Below are 20,037 nucleotides of genomic sequence, written 5' to 3'. Positions count from 1 at the left end.
CCTAGTGTCACCCATTCTCAAAGAAAAATCAGTTTTCTCCAAAAGAATCCCATTGAGTATACAAAGCATTCTTAGTGTCATGCCCCATGCCCAGTAGTAGATGGCCAACACAAAATGAATGCTTCAGAGATGTTTTGTCTCATAATGACTTGTTTGGGTATTTTTTTTTTAATCTCACTGTTCTTTGGTTTATATATTATGATTTGGGATATGGTGATTTTATGTGTGTGTTTCTCATGCTTTTTTCTATGTTTTCTATTTCATTAATTTGTTTTAAATTCTAGTTTGTTGTTTAAAATTGGCTTGTTTGTTTTTAGAGCAAGAGAAAGAAGGCATGGAGTTAGATGGGTGGGAGGATCTGAGAGGGGATGAGGAAGGAGAAATGAAAATCAGAACATACTATCAAAAATTTCTCAATTAAAATGACAGTGTGTGGATCTGTTGCACAGAATCTAAAGGGTCAGAAACAGGTATAAAACTGTTTTTGCATTGAGAAACACTGGATAATTTTTAGCAAAGAAATAGCATTATGAAATGGTGCCTGAGACATAATCATGCAGCACTGCTTACCACAAAAATCCTAGCATGAGCTAGGATTAGGCACTTTGTATGTTATAAGTATTTGTTGTCACAATAACCCTGCAAGACAGTTACCATCCTTACCTCTCACTGATGATGGATTTATGACATAGAAAATCTCCAAACCTAAAGACTTTCAAACAGCTTACTTAAATGTGTAATAATCTCTGATTGATACAACACGGAACCATTTGCATATTGCAGTTGAGAATACAAAATCATTTGTTTATGAGGGAAAATTGTTGGGGTTTTAAAGAATTGAAGAATTGCCTAATGATCTCACAATTATTCTTTTCTGAAAGTACTCTCAGAATCTAAAAGCAGGGGCTCAGATTAGTTTGTGTGGGTTTATAACATTATTCAACAATACTAAAAAAAACAGAAAGAGTTCAAGTGTTTATCACTGGATGAATGCATATGCAAATTGTACACAAATATTTTTCAACCATAAAAGAAATGAATTACCGGTGTGTTATAACATATATATGATTCCAAAATAGACCACATGACAGATCTAAACATCAACATATTACATATGGCTCTAGTCCCAGGACATCTCAGAGACAGAAGGCAGGTTGGTGGTTGTCAGAAACAAGGAAGAGGAGAAGAAACTATTAAGAGGTTGTCTTAACCAGGCTGATCTCAGGTTCTTCCTCTTCCCCACTCCATGTTTGTATGTTTACTAACATTCCACACCACCCAGCCATTTACTTTCCTTCAGAGGCCATATGGTATCCTTAAAAGTAACACTGGATACTTTTCAAAGAAATATAAAACATTACAGTATTATATAGCATTCTACTCATTGTAGTAGCATGAAAATCAGCAGTCTGATAAATGAAGTGATAATGAAAAGTAGTTTAAAGTTTTCATAAAGCAATTGAACACACTTTATAAAAACCTATCCAATATATTAATACCCTATAATCTCAAAAAGTTATTTCTATAGTAATTTATAGTAACAATAGCTAATACAAGAGATCCTTGAGTCAATATGTACATATATATTTGCTTAAAAATATAATATCTGTTATTTGGTAGTCTGAAATTATCATTGAATCCTCAATTTGTCAAACTGCAATGTATAAGCTCTTTGTAAACCCTTAAAAGGTAAATAATACATGCGTGCATACACATACATACACACACACATATTGCAAGGAGTACATTAAGATTTAAAGTTAAATTATCAGTATGTAGAAAACACCATGATGTTTAGACATATTTAAAGAGTTAAATAAATGTCTTTGTGAAACTACAACTGGGAAATTAAACATGGCATTTTAAGATTAGATGGCAACAGAACATATAGTCCAATGAATTAGTAATTACAGGAATTTGAAATAGCACTGACCTCATTTTCTCCAAAATAATGGAAGTCTTAATCAATAGTTAAGTACAAATAGATCATAGTCTTAAATAAGAATCACAAAAATTTAAAAACTCCCAGAAGTAAATTTCAGAAAAAAATCATGATCTAGAGCTAAAGAATTTTTTTCATTTCACCAAAAGTACAATCCATAAAAGATGAAAATCAACATGGATTTCATTAAAATTGAACATTAAAACTAATGCCTGTTTTACCATAAATATGTAAAGAATGACTTTTTAGCAGATACTGCTTTATATTAGCAATAAAAAGGTAACATACATCCAAACATATAATGTAGATCTAAACATATAATCTAGATCTGTGAGAATTTCAAAACCAGGAAAAAAACTTTGACTCGTGTAAGTAGGCTACCAGCCTAAGATTTATTTTTTTATTTCATAAAAGTTAATTTTCAACACTTACCAGCAGCTTCAAGAACCAATTGTAGTCTGGCTTTGGCCTGCTCAGCTGGTGGCTAAAAATCAACCATAAGAGACATTTACAGGTCAGTTTTAACAAATGGATCTTTAAATTAAAGCCCTACTAGGTATAAAAAAGTTAGAAAACCTTACCACAATCACTATTACCATCCATCTAAATTCTATCACAGTAATACTTCATTGCCAATTTACTCACTTTTAATATCAAAATACCTTTTAATTAATATAATCTAAGAATGAGGAAGCTCTTTGGTTGTTACCTAAATTTGTACCAATAAGCAATAACACAAATAACTGTAAACCCAACAAAATGAGGCATTACCATGTATTTAATAACAGATTCTCAAATTGTATGATTTCCTTGCATATAGAAACATTTAAAAGACCTATCTAAATTTAAATAAAGTAACTATTATTTTATATATGGGGGAAGTCAGACCCTAAAATTAAGTTTTCTCTAAATTTCAAATGAGCAATTGTATGGAAGATAAGATATAAGATATCACATGTATTTTCAGTTCCCATTAGCTCCCCTAAAACTGTTGATCAAGAAAATTTTGACTCATTTCTGTCAATAAGGTTGAAACTAACTTTCATACCTCAGATTTCATTTCTAAGATTTTTAGATGATATACTTATGGCATCCAAACACAGAATATACCCAGGTTATAATATTATAACAGATCAGTTAAAAAGTATTCTTAGAACTTAGGACTTGACTTTGACATACATTTATGAAGATGTCTCAATAAACTAGATAAACAATCTAAATAATACAAAATTTGCCTTATGTGCATAAATGCAAAAATACATAAAATACTTGCAGACCAAATCCAAGAACACTTCAAAAACATCATCCACCAGGATCAACTAGGCTTCATCCCACAGATGCAGGGATGGTTCAATAGGCAAAAATCAATAAATACACTCCATCATATAAACAAACTGGAAGACAAAAACTATGATCATCTCATTAGATGCAGAAAAGGCCTTTGACAAAACCCAACACCCCTTCATGATAAAAGTCCTTAGAGATACAAAGTACATTCCTCAACAAAATAAAGGCAGTAGCAAGCCTATAGTCAACATCAAATTAAATGAAGAAAAACTCAAAGCAATTCCACTATAATCAGGAATAAGAAAAGGTTGTCCAGTCTCCCCAAAACTATCCTATATAATAATACTTTAAGTCTTAGCTACAGCAACTGAAGGAGATCCAAAGGGATACAAATTGAATACAAAGGAGACAAGTATCATTATTTGCAGGTGATATGATAGTAAATGTACGTGGCCCTAAAAATTCCACTGGGGAACTCACTGGATACAAAATTAACTCACAAAAAATCAGTAGCCTTTCTATATACAAATGACAAATGGACTGAGAAAGAAATCAGGGAAATCACAATAGCCTCAAATAATGTAAAATGCCATGGGGTAGCTCTCTCAAGCAAGTGAAAGACTTGTATGATAAAAACTTCAAGTCTGTGAAGAAATTGAAGAAGATATCAGAAGGAAAGATTGTCCTAGCTCATGGATCAGTGGGATTAATATAGTAAAAACGACCACTTTATCAAAAGTAATCTACAGATTCAATGCAACTCCCATTAAAATTCCAAAAGAATTCATTAGAGACTTTGAAAGTTCAACTTCATATGGAAACACAAAAAACTGAGGATAGCTAAAGCTATCATAATAAAAATCACATGGTACTGGCATTAAAACAGACACATTGATCAATGGGATCAAATTGAAGATCCAGTTATAAATCCATATATCTGTGAACACCTGATTTTTGATGAAGATGCCAGAAATACACACTGGATAAAAAGCAGCATCTTCAACTAATGCTACTAATGTCTGCATGTAGAAAAATGCAACTAGATCTGTATCTATCAACGTACACAAAACTCAAGTCTAAGAGGGTCAAAGACCTCACCATAAAACCAGATACACTGAACCTGACAGAAGAGAAAGTGGGGAATAGCCCTGAATTTATCAGCACAGGAGAAGACTTTCTGAACAAAACATCGATAGAGCAGGCACAACAATTAATAAATGGGACTTCATGAAACTGAAAAGCTTCTGTAAGGCAAAGGACACTGTCAATGAAAGAAAAGGCAGTCTACAGAACAGGAAAAGACTTTTACCAACTCCATATCCAATACAGGGCTAATATCTGAATTATATAAAGAACTCAAGAAAAAAGACATCAACAAACCAAATAATCCAATTAAAAAATGAGGTACAAATCTAAACAGAGAATTCTCAATAGAGGAATCTGAAATGGCGGAGAAACACTTAAAGAAATGTTCAACATCCTTAGCCATCAGGGAAATGCAAATCAAAATGACTTTGAAGTTCCATCTTATACCTGTCAGAACTGTTAAGATCAATAACACAAGTAACAGCTCATGTTGGTGGGAATGTGGAGCAATGGGAACATTCCTCTATTGCTGGTGGAGTGTAAACTTGTATAGTCACTATGGAAATCAATATGGCAGTTCCTCAAAAAACTGGGAATCAATCTACCTCAAGACCCAGCTATATCACTCTTGGTCATATACCCAAAAGATGCTCCATACTACCACAAAGACCCTTGCTTTATTCTTAATAGCCAGAAACTGGAAACAATCTAGATGTCTCTCAACTGTTCAATAGATAAAGAAAATGTGGTACATCTACACAATGGATTATGACTCAGTTGTTTAGAAAATGACATCATGTGATAAAGAATGATAGAAAATAACCCTTTTCTCCCCAATTTTCTTTTAGTTATGGTGTTGTATTACAACAATAGTATCCTGACTGAAATACTTGTGTAAGAGGAGAGCATGGATATGAAGGGCAGCAAGAGAGTCTGTGATAGGCTTGGTTGTAACCAGAAAAGAGGGCAAGATGAACAAAGGTTGTTGGCTTTGCTTGAATCTAGAGTTTACCCAATTCACATCTCATGATGAACATATAAGGGGAACTCCACAGCTGTGATTTGTGGAGGGGGAAATTATGATGACATCAAGAAACTCTCTAAGAAATATTATAAAATGTACACACACTCCCAGAATAAACTTATTAGATCTGCAAAAAAAAAAAAAAAATGACATCATGAAATTTGCAGGCAAATGGACGGAACTAGAAAAAAAAAATCATCCTGAGTGAGGTAACCCAGACCCAGTCTGATAAATATGGTATGTATTCATGTATATATGGCTATTAGCAATTAAATAAATAATAAGCAACCTACAATCTGTAGACCCAGAGAGGTCAGGCATAGAGTGGCACATGTGGATCTCCCTAGGAAAGGAAACTAGAAGATTTTAAGGTGGACTGGTGGTGGGTGGGGACAGGAGTGAGATGATAAGGGAGGGAGGGGGAAGTAGGGTTGAGGGAGAGAGTGTACAGAGACAGATGGAATGAAGGGGCATTTTAAGGATGATATGAAAACCTAGTGCCGTGGAAACTTCCTTAAATATATGAAGGTTATCTCAGATGAGGTCTCCTAATAGTGGAGGATATAGAGTCCCAATTGGCCATCTCTTGTCACCAAATGAGTCTTCCAGTTAGTGGGACTGGGTTACATTCAACTGAGTTGTTGGCTAAGGGGGTTACATCGAAATTCTCAAACAATTCAGGCTGTAGCTAAGACAATGGTTTGCTCTCAGAAAACTGACATCTGGGCCCCATTACCAAGAACAACACCCACTCAACTCATTGAACACAGAGAAGATGACCTGGTGCCCACATGGAGCCTTCATCCCTACCTTTTAGTGTCTTTGATGCTGGAAGATACTCTGTAGGCTTCCAAAAGAGAAACAAACACCAACCCAGCCACAAACCCTTGACCTACAATCTGTCCTCCCTGCAAGATCACTGAGGCAATGGTGGCACAGAATTTGTGAGACTAGCTAACCAACGTCTGATTTGACTTAAGGCTTGCTCCACAAGATGGAACCCATACCTGACGGTGCTTGGGTGACCAAGAACCAGAGACTAGATAACCTAGAGCTCGAGGGTAAGGCCAAACACTCCTGGTCTAAAAAAAAAATTAATAATAAAATGACTCATAATGATATTCTGCTATACACATAAATCAGTGCCTTATCCAGCCATCATCAGAGATGCTTCCTCTGGCAGCAGATGGGAGCAGATGCAGAGCTTCACAGCCCAGCATTACATGGAGAGAGAGTCCTTGGAACACACAGCTCTAAATGAGATGTCTTCATCAAATCCCTCCCCTTAGAACTCAGGGAACACTGTGGAAGAGGAGGCAGAAACATTTTAAGAGCCAGAGGGTAGGAGGACACCAGGAGAACAAAACTCTCTGATTTAAATAAGCAGGGAGCATAAGAACTCACCAAGACTGAAGCAGCAAGCACAGAGCCTACACAGGTCTGCATCAGGTTCTCTGTGTATATATTATAACTTTCAGCTTAGTATTTTTATGGGACTCCTGAGTGTGTGAATGAGTGGGTCTCTGATTTTTGTACCTGCTCTTGGCACTCTATTCCGTTTGGTTGCCTTGTCCAATCTCAATGTGATGGGTTTTGCTCTATCCTTTATATATATATATATATATATATATATATATATATATATATATATATACATATATATATATATATATATATATAGAGAGAGAGAGAGAGAGTCATGTTTGACTGCAATCTCTTAGAAGCCTGTTCTCTTCTAATGAGAGACAGAAAGGGAATAGATCCAGATAACAGGGGAGGTGGAGAGGAACTGCGAGGAGTCAGGGATGGGTAACTATGATCAGGGTATATTGTGTGAGAAAAGAATCTATTTTCAATAGAAGGAAAAAAAAAGAAAAAATCTGACTTTTCACACATAGTTATGCTAAGCTATAAGCAACAGGAATGGTATATTTAAAGAGAAGGGGGATGGGTATTCCTGTCAAACAGTAACTCTATATTCAACAAAAATAAAGATAAACTAAAATCTTCACAACGCCTGAAAAAAGTTTATGCTAGTGGACCTGAACTAATAAGAAATACAAAAGTGAGTCCTCCCTGCAAAAGTTGAAATGATACCAAATGGTACCTTGAAGCCAACAGGAGTGGGGAGTGGGGAGTACTGTGCAATGAAGAATGTGAATGTAGAAAAGGATGCTGTGTTTTACATTTACTATCCTCTTTTATTTTCTTTAAGGGTCAAATTATAGTTAGGAATATATATATATATATATATATAAATATATATATATATAAATATATATATACACATATATACTTATATATCATTCATTAAAATTATACATATTTATATATATTTTAAATTGTATTAATGATTATTGTTATTTATGTATATGTCACTGTTGTATAGCAGTTTCCTCCAAGATTGAAACATTATATTCTTCAGGGAAGTTCATTAAAATAGAAAGTAAACAACTTGGAACAGTTCAGAAAGTTCCTGACACTGCCGAATCCATTAGGACCCTCCATATGCAAGAGTAAACAGAGTCACTCAGAAACATAGCTGCCTAGACAAAGCAAAACCCAACCAAGCAGCCAAGAACCAAGAACAGCTGAAATCTGTAGAAGAAACGAGACCAGCCAAGCCACCTGGAAGAGGTTCAGATCAACCCAGGCTCTTGGAAAGGACAACCTTCAACCTGTTGAGCTGCCTGTAGGCTGTGCAATGTGGTCCAGGTTCCCAGCTTTGTGAGCTGTCACCCATGCTGGGGTGGGCTTTGGTGATGGAGCTGTTATTGAGTCATTCTGTACATAACTTCAGTATTTCTGTAACCCCATTAAAACTCATTGATTCCCCAAGTTCTATTTTGGCAATATCCTTACTTTGGTCTGTCATTGTTTCCCTATCTGGGATGAGTAGACATTTGGTCATATCTCCAAGAACATAATAGCCATGGAGCATAATGGAAAGCAGAAAATAACTATATGGGCTCAGTTCTCTCCTTCCACCTTTATATAGGTTGCAGGGTTCAAGCTTAGGTCTTCAGGCTTGAAAAGCAAGTGACTTTTTCCCACTGAACATCCTGCCAGCCCCACATTGCATTTCAAATGAAGATAAAAGAGATACATTTCCCTTTCACCAACTGCAGCATTCAGGAGATCTGGCCCCACCTCTCATCTGCCATATGGTGATGAGAGCAAAGAAGAGATGCCTCCCACACCTCCACCACCTGCCTCTCATGAGCTTCAGCACTTGGCAGAGTGGCCCTACACCTTGCTTGGGCAACACAGGAGAGCTGGCCCTGGTGATGTAGGTGTAGGTGAGCTGGCCCCGCCCACTGATGCTTACTGCAGAGGGTGAGCTAGCCAGGGCAGTGTTGGATAGCACACCCTAGTTTTGAGGATGAGGGAGAGCTGGAGGGTTGACCAACCCAGCAACCACCCAGGCCCAGAACCAGAGCTATAAATTGGTCCACCCACACATCCTCCCCATCTATGAACTACTGGAGCACATACAAGGGGCTGGTCCTGCAGATCCAAGGCTGCAGGATATCCATGACATATGGCAATAATAGGATACCCAAGAGGAGTCTCAGTGAAGGCCCAGTATGGATAGTATAGCAGAAGCCAGAGGCCTCGAGCCAGACCAATGACTCATTGCAGTGAAACTTGCAAGAAGATTTATGGAATAAAGGGTATACTGTATGACTCACTTGTCACACTACAGCTTCTATGATGAGATTTTTCTTTTCTTTTAAATTTTATTTTGTTTCATCTTGGGTTGAGTTGCAAGGGTGGAGGGCAGATGCCAAGTGATGGGGAGATGAGTGGGATTGAGATGCATGATGTGAAATCCACAAAGAATCAATAAAAAGTTAAATTAGGGAAAAAAGATACATTTTAATTCAGGGCTATTGCTATTTTTTTGTAACAGTAAAAATGGTGTTTTTCCTTTTGGTTCTAAGCCAAAAAGTGATTGCAATGTTTTTAAATGGAATAGTCCAATAAAATTAAAATCATGCAAATTTTACCATGTCAAAACGATATTCTAGTTAGGTAAGAAGAGAAAAAGAAAAGGTAGAAGAAACGAGATAAACTTTTCTAAGGAGGGGAAGAATAAGGGAGCAAGAGATGAAGGTAGAGAGAAGGTGCAAAGAATCAATACAGTGTCTATTGAGAAACCAGAAGACATCGGCTAAACACAACGGAGAAGAAAAGAAAGACTGCAGACGGGCATGGAGACAAGATACAGGAGACGAGGACCAAGAGGAAGGCCAGCACAGAGGGTTGGGAAACACCAGAAACACGTTTATCATGGGTGCCATGCACACTCATTAGGAGTATGTAAACATTCAAATATATGTACTTGTCATTTTTAATCTTATTTTTGAGACTATAGTTACAATTCTTCCTTCCCTCCCATCAACACCCCCACACAACCCTCCCTGCACTCCTTCAAATTCATGACCTCTTTATTGTGATTTCATATATATATATATACCTAAATATAATCTGCTCAATCCATATAATCTTCTTGGCATGTATGTTTTCAAGGCTGTCCATTTGACAGTGAACAACAAATTAGTGTGCTCTTCTCTGGTAAGACCACTTCTGCCACTCTCCGCTTTCCTCAATTATATTTTTCCACACAGAGAATCTACAACTTTTATCAGATTTCAAAGGCATCTAGATTATTTTAAACTAAGGATCAGTCTTCTAAAGTATTAATAAATGGTTTTAAATCCCATTCATTTGAACTGAGGTTTCAAACGCATCCCTCCTCATGTTACCATTTGAGTGATAATTCACTAATATAAGTTAGTTCCTAACTCTTTAATTGTCCCTTTTTCTTCTTTCAGAAGCTTGGGTCAAGGTTGCAGGAGTGAATAGAGTAAGAACATTCTCTGGGATACAATAGCAGAAGACAGCAAGAGTTTGGATCAGCTGGAAGTCCCCTATTCCTGACACAAGGAGCTAAGCCATCCATTTGCTGCATTTAGGAATTATGTTTAGGTTGGTTTTTAAAATGTCTTATGTTTTTGTAATTATAATTACATCATTTCCCTCTTCCTCTTCCTCCCTCCAAACCCCCACATAGCTCTCATCTTCTTTCAAATTCATGGCCCTTTCTTTTATTAATTGTTACATATGTTATGCATATGTTTTTCGGTATGCAATAACAAACTGTTAGTGGACGGAGGCCTTATGGGCTTTCCCCCAGTCTACTGTCAATTATTGTCCTTGTTAAGCTCATATTTAGGCAGTCATGTTGGTGAGACTTTATGGTTGTAGCTTCTGACATTAGTATAAGACAGAATCTCACAGCAAACTCCTTGATCCTCTGGCTCTGAAAACATTTCCACACTCTCTTCCACAATGATCCCTGAGCCTTAAGTGTGGAACTTGTTTTGTACACGTATCCATTGCAGCTGGGCTCCACAATTCTGCATTTTGATTGGTTGTTTTTGTTTGTCTGTTTGTTTGTAATGGTCTCTGTCTCTTGCAAAGAGAAGTTCCTTTGATCAGTGGTAAGGACCACTCTTATCTGTGGGTATAAAAATAAATATTTGGAATGTCGTTTGGGATTGTATAGTTAGTAAAGGATTGGTTACAAGTTCTCCAGGATCTATAACTTCACTAGCCCTGTGTAGCTGGCTATGTTTCTAGTACCATAATTTCTCTCTTATGTCCAATGAGAGAGTTGATGGGTTACTGCCAAGGTGTGGGTGCCACTACTACACTCTTACGGCTATGGCATCATGCTGGTTGTTGATGGGCATCATAACTGTTGGTTGCTTCTCTCCTTTGGAAGCTTGTTTTTGAGACAGGTGTCCCTCTACGGTGTTCAGAATTGCCTGTGGTTTGTAGCCTCAAGTGATAGTCATGCCTTAGCCTCTCCAATAGCTGCAACTATAGGTATGTAACAACATACCCAACTGCTTACCTTTAGGACCTGAGGCTGTATGATTTTAAAAATGATTTTCAGGTAGTTGTAAAGATCAGTCAGGTTAAAAATGACCCCTCTGAATAGTTCAGAATTGTATCCTGAGCACTCAAAGTAGCTCCTGGAACACTGCATGAATATAAATAAAATCAACCAAAGTTGGTTTATCTATATATTCCATATATCCACTATTCTGAAAAGAAATTACTCACACTCCTTTAGTAATAAGTTCCTAGTTTATATGCTTGAGTTAGTTGTGTTTAAGTACTCCAGCTCTATCTCTGGCATCTTTCCATCCTCCTACTAGTACATTTGGTTGAGGTGTGTGTGTGTGTGTGTGTGTGTGTGTGTGTGTGTGTGTGTGTGAGAGAGAGAGAGAGAGAGAGAGAGAGAGAGAGAGAGAGAGAGAGAGCTCATGGGAGCACTCATTCAGGCATGTGTGAGGTGACTAGACATCAATTTCAGATATCTTTTTATATTGTTCTTCACTTAGTTTCTTTTTTTAAACAGTTCCATTTATTTAGTTTATGTGAGTATGGTTGTGAAAATACCATGGTGTTCATGTAGAAGTCATAGGACAACTTGTAGGAGGTGGTTCTCTTCCTACCATGTGGCTCCCTGGGATTGAACTATCATCATCGGGATTGGCAGAAAAAACCTTACTGGCTGGACCATAAGCTCTTCACTTTATGTTTCTGAGCTAGTCTCTCACTGGACCTAACGACCAGAAAGTGAGGCCACTGGATCCTCCTATCCCTGCCCTCATTTGCCAACACTGGGTTATAGGTGTGTGGCATCAAGCTTGGCTTTTACACGCCTGTTAGGGATTTGAACTCAGGTCCTCATATTTACACAAACAAGCACTTTACTCCCAGAGCTCTCTCCAGCCTCAGATTTCTTAAAAGTTGTATTCCTTGAGTCAGCAATACTTTTTAGGCTCCTGAGTGATAATATCAAGGAAACATAGGGAAATCAGGATAAGATTTTTATTCTTTTCAAACAAGAGAAATAATCTTAACTTCTAAAAATGAAGCCATTTTAGATTACTTCTAAAATCTTCTCATTAAGTTTTTAGTATAGTGTTAAAATTCTTGAGACAATAGAAGGCATTTAAGACTATAAACCTGTAGCACTTGATGTCATAGATCAGATGTATAAAAGATACCATAGACATGCTTTTCAGAGACAGTTATCTGACCAGTCAATTCTTATCATAGACAAACATTTCCTTCAAGGGCAGGGAGTCACTTATCCTTTCCTGTCTTGGATAAGAAGGGGCTCTTAATCATGAGGGGAAAGGATTTGATATACACAGTGTACCACATTAACAAATACAATTTATTACAATTAATTTAAAAAATCTGAACTTGTTAATAAAAATAATTATGCACAAAAAAATGGCTAAATAGGGAAAAGGAGGAGGCAGATATTTTTTAATTGTTATGGTATAGGAGAACATTATTCTGATTAAAATTGATGGGTATAATTTTATAATTTATACCACTTGGGGGATTTGATCTGCTCACCATTCCTTTCATCAGCCCGTATTTTAAAGGTAGTGTAACGGTGAAGAAAGCTGCTGCTGGACTGAAAAGTAATCCAGAAGGGCAGGGGAAAGGCATCTCTCAGGGAAGAGCAAGTTAACGTCAGTCAACAGACTCTCATAATGATGTGTTAGTTGTCAAACTTATATTCACCAAATTCTGAATATGTATCTGTCCATCACTCCAAGTTTCCCCTGCTCTAGGTTCCAACCCTGCAGCCTCCTCCATCCCAGGCCTTAATAGTTACACACCCTAGGCAAAGAGAAAACCCAAATTAGATACTTAGGGTACAAAACACCCTTAACAGACTTTGATATTGAGGAAGACAGGACATCACAATTCCTTCCTTAATATCTGACTAAAGTCCAACCAGGAAAAGCAGTTACATCATATAGGCAATAGGGGAGTGCCTTGTATTCTTGGCAGAACTGAGTGGGGTCAGCAGGAGAATGTTTCAGAGGAATACTTTAAAAGGAACAGTAATGACCCTTTTCAGTTTTATTTAAATACTGGACATATATTTGAGGATGCATATGAGGCAAGATTCCTCTAAACTGCCACAGAAATTAGGGGATATTTTACTCAAAATACCACAGTAAAGTCTGAAAGATGCTTTTTGTAATCAGAAAGTTAGTTCTATTTTAGCACAGACTTTTAATATTGTTCAAACTAAATACCAAGAAAAATCTAGACTCTTGACAGGATTTTCAAATATAGCCTTTAATTTTTTCAAGTTGTATTAATTGAAATTTCTAAGATTATTAATTCTATGTGAAATTTCTATAAAAGGTAAATCAAAATACTACTTGACTGAAGAACAGAAATGAGGGGACACACTGATTTTTTTTTTTTTCTGATTGCACTACCATTTGCTCTCTTTGTACCAGACCATGTTGAACAGTGCCACAGCACTCAATCCAAATGAGAGATTAGCAAGAGATGGCACAGGAAGGCACTGGGAGGAGAATGAGGCCTGTCAGACAACAGAGACAGGACCCTACCAATAGAGCCTGAGCTTTACCAACACTTCTCTCTTAACATTCAGACTGGTAGTGAGATATCTTAGCATATAGCTGTCTGTCATGGCAACAGCAGTGAGCATGAAGGTATAGACTGTTTAAGATTATTGTGAGCTGGGCACAATCATGCGTGCCAGTGACTTCTAAACACAAAATGTTGAGGCAGGAGGATCATGAAGTCCAGACCCCTGTGGGTTATTGTGACAATCTGTTTTAAAACAAAAACAAACATAAAAATAAAACAAATAAAAGAATTGTTGATTAGTATTTAAAGAAACATTTTTGGTTGTACTAATGTGTCTAGATCATTGAAAGGATGGTCTAGTAACTAAAATAAGCTTACAGTCAAAACGGAATTTAAGTGATGATATAAATTTTATAATTAAGATCTAATTACATAAATTTCAGTTGGGCAGCATAGGAAGCATAAAAACAAGCAAAAAACATCTAATAAGTTCAACACTGGACATTCAACATAAGTAAACAATGCCTTATTAAGATTGTTAAATCCTTTCCTTTAAATGCTACTTTCATTTATTTTGTAATTTTGTTTTTAGTATGTAAACTTAGGTAAAAGATTTGGTTGAAAGATGATTTAGTATACTACAAACACGGGCTCTTGAGCGAGTGGGTTTTAACAGTGTGGGCTGACATTTACTATTTGCTGGTTGTTAAACAGGTCATTTAGACTCTCTACATCTCAATTTCCTTATCTATAAAATCATGAAAATAGGAGTACTGAAATTCCTTCAATAATGTTGTAATTGGGAATCGCCCAAAATTAAAAGTATGAGCTTTTATACCATCGTTCCTGAGTTTTATGACAGAATTTTCCTTCTACCTTCTTGAGGAACATATTATTGCACGACTTTATTATGAGTCCCTCATAGAGTTTAAGTGTGTGTGTGTGTGTGTGTGAGTGTGTGTATGTGTGCGCGCGTGTGCGCATATGAGTGTGTTTGTTATTAACTATGGACTTCAATTGAAGTGCTAGGTACACAGTAAGAGTTATACATATTACTTACTATTATGATTACTAGAATTTCATTATTATTACTATGGCTTTACAGCTGTATGGGCATTATCACTACAGGAGCTTATATTTAGTATCAAAGATATACATTATGAAATAGTGTAAAATTCCACAACATAATGAGGTAACAGTATTTATTTCTTCTTACAGAAAGTCAACACCTACGATTAAAATACAAGACATCCAATTCTGAAAAATTATATCTCTATCATTCCATGTATCCTGTTATAAATATTTTAGTCAAAACAGAAAACCAACTATTTCTAAAACTTGTAAGAAAAATGACAAGCTAGAAAGCTTACTAATATTTGGGTAACAGACCTTCATTTGAAATTACAAAACACTGTAGCAACTCTTCATGCCCACGGATTAGTAGGACTGACAATAGCCAAATCCAGTGTGTTTTATTTCCATTAATTAAGTTTATCTGCTATACATGGTTTTATTTAACATGCAAAAATACTGCTATCGAAGAAGCAATCTCAGTGAAAGAAGGAAGTTAAGACATAAATGAATTATCTTTAACACACATTTGAGAAAATGTGTTACATTTTCTCAAAAATCCCAGAATCATCTTTTGTATTTTTTCTGTGGATTCCCATTAAAAGTCAATTACATATGGCTTAGAAACTATTTATGGATCTTTCAAAATTTCAAATTATTTAAAAATAAAATGCTATCTTAATTACAAGTATCAACTGTATCTCAAGAAGAATATGGATAATGTGTAGTTCCATTTTCTATGAAACAATAATAGTTGTCCTAATTTCTTTAGGAATAAAGTAGGATATAAACAAAACCAGACCCCAAAGTATACATTTTCTGTTACTATATCAAGATCACTCTCCTTTACAGGGTCACTACAATTAAATTACTTAATTAGTTTTTTGGTCAAGCATATGCTCAGATTTTATGAAAACTGATGATAAAGTTTTTACAGGTGTGGCTTCCTAAAAACATCCCATTAATACACTGTGCTGTATTTTAGATCTAACAGTTGATACAATTTGGATAATAGCCAATAGATGGCACTGTTCCCACTAGGTAGCAAGGACCTTATAGAGGACTCCTTACACACATATTAAGACCAACTATCTGCTCAAATGGCTGAATGTGAATTTTTCATGATGGGGAATACACATTAAAAATAAAATTAACACATTTGTATTTACTAAATACAGAATATGACAGACAAAACTAAGGCAAAGCATTTACTTATTTACAAAACTATCTGAGTGACTATCATTAGACACTAGGGATATAAAAGAGAAGCTATTTTCTGGTTTCTGATAATACAATCCTGTGATAAGTAGAATTATCAATGGATATATGCACAGAGACACAGAGGACTATCCTCAGGGGTAAGTGGATCTGGGAAACTGCTTGCAAGGGAGATGATGCCGCAACTGGTCAGAAAGGAGGGGGATGAACTAGCAAGGACAAAACCATGAAAATAGTAGTATAACAGGGACTCAGCTCAGAATGGTAAGATTAGCAAGATGTAAATTTGTTGGGGGGGTATATATCACTCAGGGGGTCGGCTATCTAAGAAATCTGGGTTGTCTTTCATATGATAGGGATCCATTAAAGTTGTGACAGGGAGTAATGTGATCAAGTAAAGTGATTTGCAAAAATCACTTCAGGGGCTGGGTATCCCTGAATTTAAATATGCTAAGACTGGGGGTGGGACTCCAACAAAGCTGTTCTGAATAGTCAGTCCAGGCAACAAGCAAGGAAGATTTCGCCAGAGCAGTGGCAAGGAGGGAGGTTTGAGGAAACCAAGGAAAACTGAAGCTGTATCTTGGAAACTGTGTCTTCAGACAGAAAATTCCTTTGTGATTCAACATTCTTGAAGCTGCAGATAGGTTCTTCCTGATGTCTCAAGGAACAAAAGTACCAGAGTACTTTTCCAATTGCCAGACATGCACAGTAATTAATGGGCTGAATCTCCAAAAGATCCCAACTTCACTATGCCATTTGCATTGGGATTTCAGAGCCCCTCCCTTTGGTGAAATTTTCTAGAGTAGTGGTTCTCATTTCATAGGTCATGACCCCTTTGGGGGGGGTCACTTATCAGATATCCTGCATATAACATATCTATATTATGATTCATAACAGTAGCAAAATTACAGTTACGAAGTAACAATGAAATGATTTTATGGTTTGGGTCACCACAATGTGAGGAACTATATTAAAAGGTCACAGCAGTAGAAAGGTTGAGAACCACTAGTCTGGAGGATCATAGGAAGAAATATCACAAAAGGCAGATCTAATCTATCATGATGGGAGAGGTGGCAAAGAGTCGGTTGCCCCAGGAATATGCCATCCCTTCATATATTCATAGAAATTACTCTAAAATCCACAGTGCAGAATCAAAGTGCCACCTCCCTCCTTTCTGCAGCCCAGTCCAATCTTTTTGGAGCTTCTATTTTGCTTTGCATTGCTAAATAAACTTCTCTTTAGACTGTCTAATAATTTCAGCTAAATTTAATGTTTTCTTTCAGGAACCAAGAAGAAACCTTCACCTGGGAACAACTGTTATGGCCACAAACTTAAAGGGACTAAGAATGAAGCAGAGACCCAACACAGAGGCTGTTCTGAGTAGTGCAGAAAACAAACAAGCTTTAACAAGAGCAGTGGCAACCAGGGTGGAGGGGAAGATACAACGTTGAAAAAACACTAAGGGCATGAGTTTTGGTTGGATAGGTTCTTAAATAGAAATTGCAGAGGAGCAATGAGAAATCAAGGCTCATGGTAAGACAATGTATTTTCTTAGCAGTAAAATGTTTTTACTGGTCTACCATGTTTTTAGCTGTATTTCTATCAGTGTATGCTGTTGTGATGGTCTTATCAAATCTTTATGCTTTCATATCAACCTGTGGTACTTTTATTTTTAAAACATGTTCAAAAGAATGACTACAAAGTGTCTTTAATGTCTGTCTCTTCTATTTATTAGATTATACTGCATGAAGACAGGGTCGTCCGTCCTGATGTGATTTACCTCCCCACACTTTCACTGAAACTGACAGGTGGCTGATGTTCAACAAATACTTGTTCAAGGAACACCTGTCTGATGGTATGTACACTCTGCTTGGCTGTGTACTTTCCATTAGATAAATACCACCTTAGGCCACAGTTAGTAATATCCACAAGAGATCATTCCGATTCATTAAGTCCTCTCAGTACACTAGCATTTTCAGTGATAGCTGGGCTGACTCACATGTCAAATTAGAAGCTCCTCTCCAGTATCACGAGGTGCTTCTGTCCATGTCAACCCTCCCCAACAGACATTTTATAAAGGAAAGAAAGGTACTTCTTACCTTCTGATTCTTATCAGGGTCCTTTCTTAATGAATATTTATTTTTTCACAGTGTTTAATCTTTGTGCCCAAACCTACCTTAAAATATAGTTTGGTCAGCTTTGTAATTTGACACGTTATACAGAAAACTTTCACCTTCTATTTCAATTTTGAAACTTTACTGACATAAGTGACACATGCTGTACATACTAAAGGTACAGAATGTGGTAATTTAATATATGGGATCATTGTGAAATAATTTCTACAATCAAATTCATATCCCCTCACCTCACATATTTGTATCTTTTATGAATATGCATGTGATAAGAATATTAACAATCTAATTTCAGCAATGTCCAGGATACAGTAAAGCATAATAACTACAACTACAAGAATATAGAATTTATTTAATCAACTAATAAACCGTACTCTCACAGTAGGTGCACAGAAGTTGTATAGGAATTCTGAGACTTATAATTTAGAATTCATATGTAGGTTAATCATTAATTTCTTTGTGGTAATTTACTTAAATGGCAAGAAAAAATATTTGAATTTTGAGGGAAAAACAGAATTGACTGCAGAAAATAAAAATACTTAATTAAATAATCCTAAATATAAAAGTTGGTTTTAAATTTTGGACTACATTTCTATTCTGAATAATCTGTATTTAAATAAACAGTTTGGAACTTAAAAGAATTGCCTAGACATTGTAAAAAGGAATATATATATATATATACATACACACACACACACAAACACACACACACATACACACACACATACACACACACACACACACACATATATATAATTTGTTCCATATATGTAGAGTAATACAGAAAGAATAGAAAAGTGGACCGAATCTTAAAGAATTTACAGCTTAATTAAAATGCACACTAATAACAATGATGTCGAAGCAGTAATGTATTTAGAGAGACTTTGTGGTTCACCATGGGGGTTGAGGTTAGGAAAGATGACTTTTGCTAGAGCTATAATGAAAACTGTATAGAATGAAAGAATTGAAGCCATTCTTTAAAAAGAAGCAGTATGTATAACTTCAATTTATAAATACAGCTTCCAAGAACAAAAATATTGTATAAAAAGAGGTTGCCAATCATTAAAAATCATGTGATATTAGGCAACTATATGAATCTAGTTAGGCAGAACATAAAAACAAGTCAAAACTCAAAATAGACACAGTGCTATAATTAAAAATATGGGTTAAGTTTTTTAGTATGTTACCTACTCACATGCCCTGAACTGGACTAAATCTTGGTCTTCAAATAATTCTAGTGCCTTGTGGTTATAGCCTCTAAATAGATAAATGATTAAAAACTATTAATGACTCTAAAAAAAAAAAACCAACAGGCAAACATTTGTATATTTGTATATAAGTGTCATTTCTATTGTTGATTAGTACAAACACTTCATAAACAATAATAAAGAAATATTGAGTGAATGAAAGAAAAATAAAGAAATAAATACTTTGGAATAGTATCAAAAGTAGATCTCAAAAGAAAATTTTACCACGAAATAAAGCATCATGGGGAAAGAACTTATTCAATGATATTTTACCAATTAACACTAAGGGATTTTATGATTTTACCAACATTAACTTTTATGTGTTTATGTAACCAAGTAAACATTAAGAGACGAGTAATCAATGGCTTGTGCCAATAATACATCTTAAAAGTTCTTTTTCTGAATTATCAAGCATTCTTCACTTTATTTTCGATTAAATCTGAATAAATGGTTATTTATAAAGACAGCTAACAAACATATTTATTATTTATAGTTACTAGAAAATTACAAATTTCTTAAAATATAACACATAAGAAACAACATTTTAATTCATTCCTTGGAAAAACCAAATAACACAAT

General features: G+C 35.7%; 1 protein-coding gene across 1 annotated transcript in view; it reads right to left on the bottom strand.

The window, feature by feature from the left end:
- Positions 1-20,037, bottom strand: part of Rsrc1 (arginine and serine rich coiled-coil 1) — a 327,279-nt gene that overhangs the window by 126,541 nt on the left and 180,701 nt on the right. Inside the window, exon 11 of the mRNA XM_076575307.1 lies at positions 2,375-2,426. Coding sequence (XP_076431422.1) covers positions 2,375-2,426 — 52 coding nt within the window. The remainder of the gene's footprint in view (positions 1-2,374; positions 2,427-20,037) is intronic.

Source organism: Peromyscus maniculatus, chromosome 6, assembly GCF_049852395.1.
Source record: "Peromyscus maniculatus bairdii isolate BWxNUB_F1_BW_parent chromosome 6, HU_Pman_BW_mat_3.1, whole genome shotgun sequence".
In the NCBI taxonomy this organism is placed as follows: domain Eukaryota; kingdom Metazoa; phylum Chordata; class Mammalia; order Rodentia; family Cricetidae; genus Peromyscus; species Peromyscus maniculatus.
The sequence above is the reverse complement of the archived record's forward strand: the minus strand, read 5'-3'. Positions and strand labels throughout refer to the sequence as shown.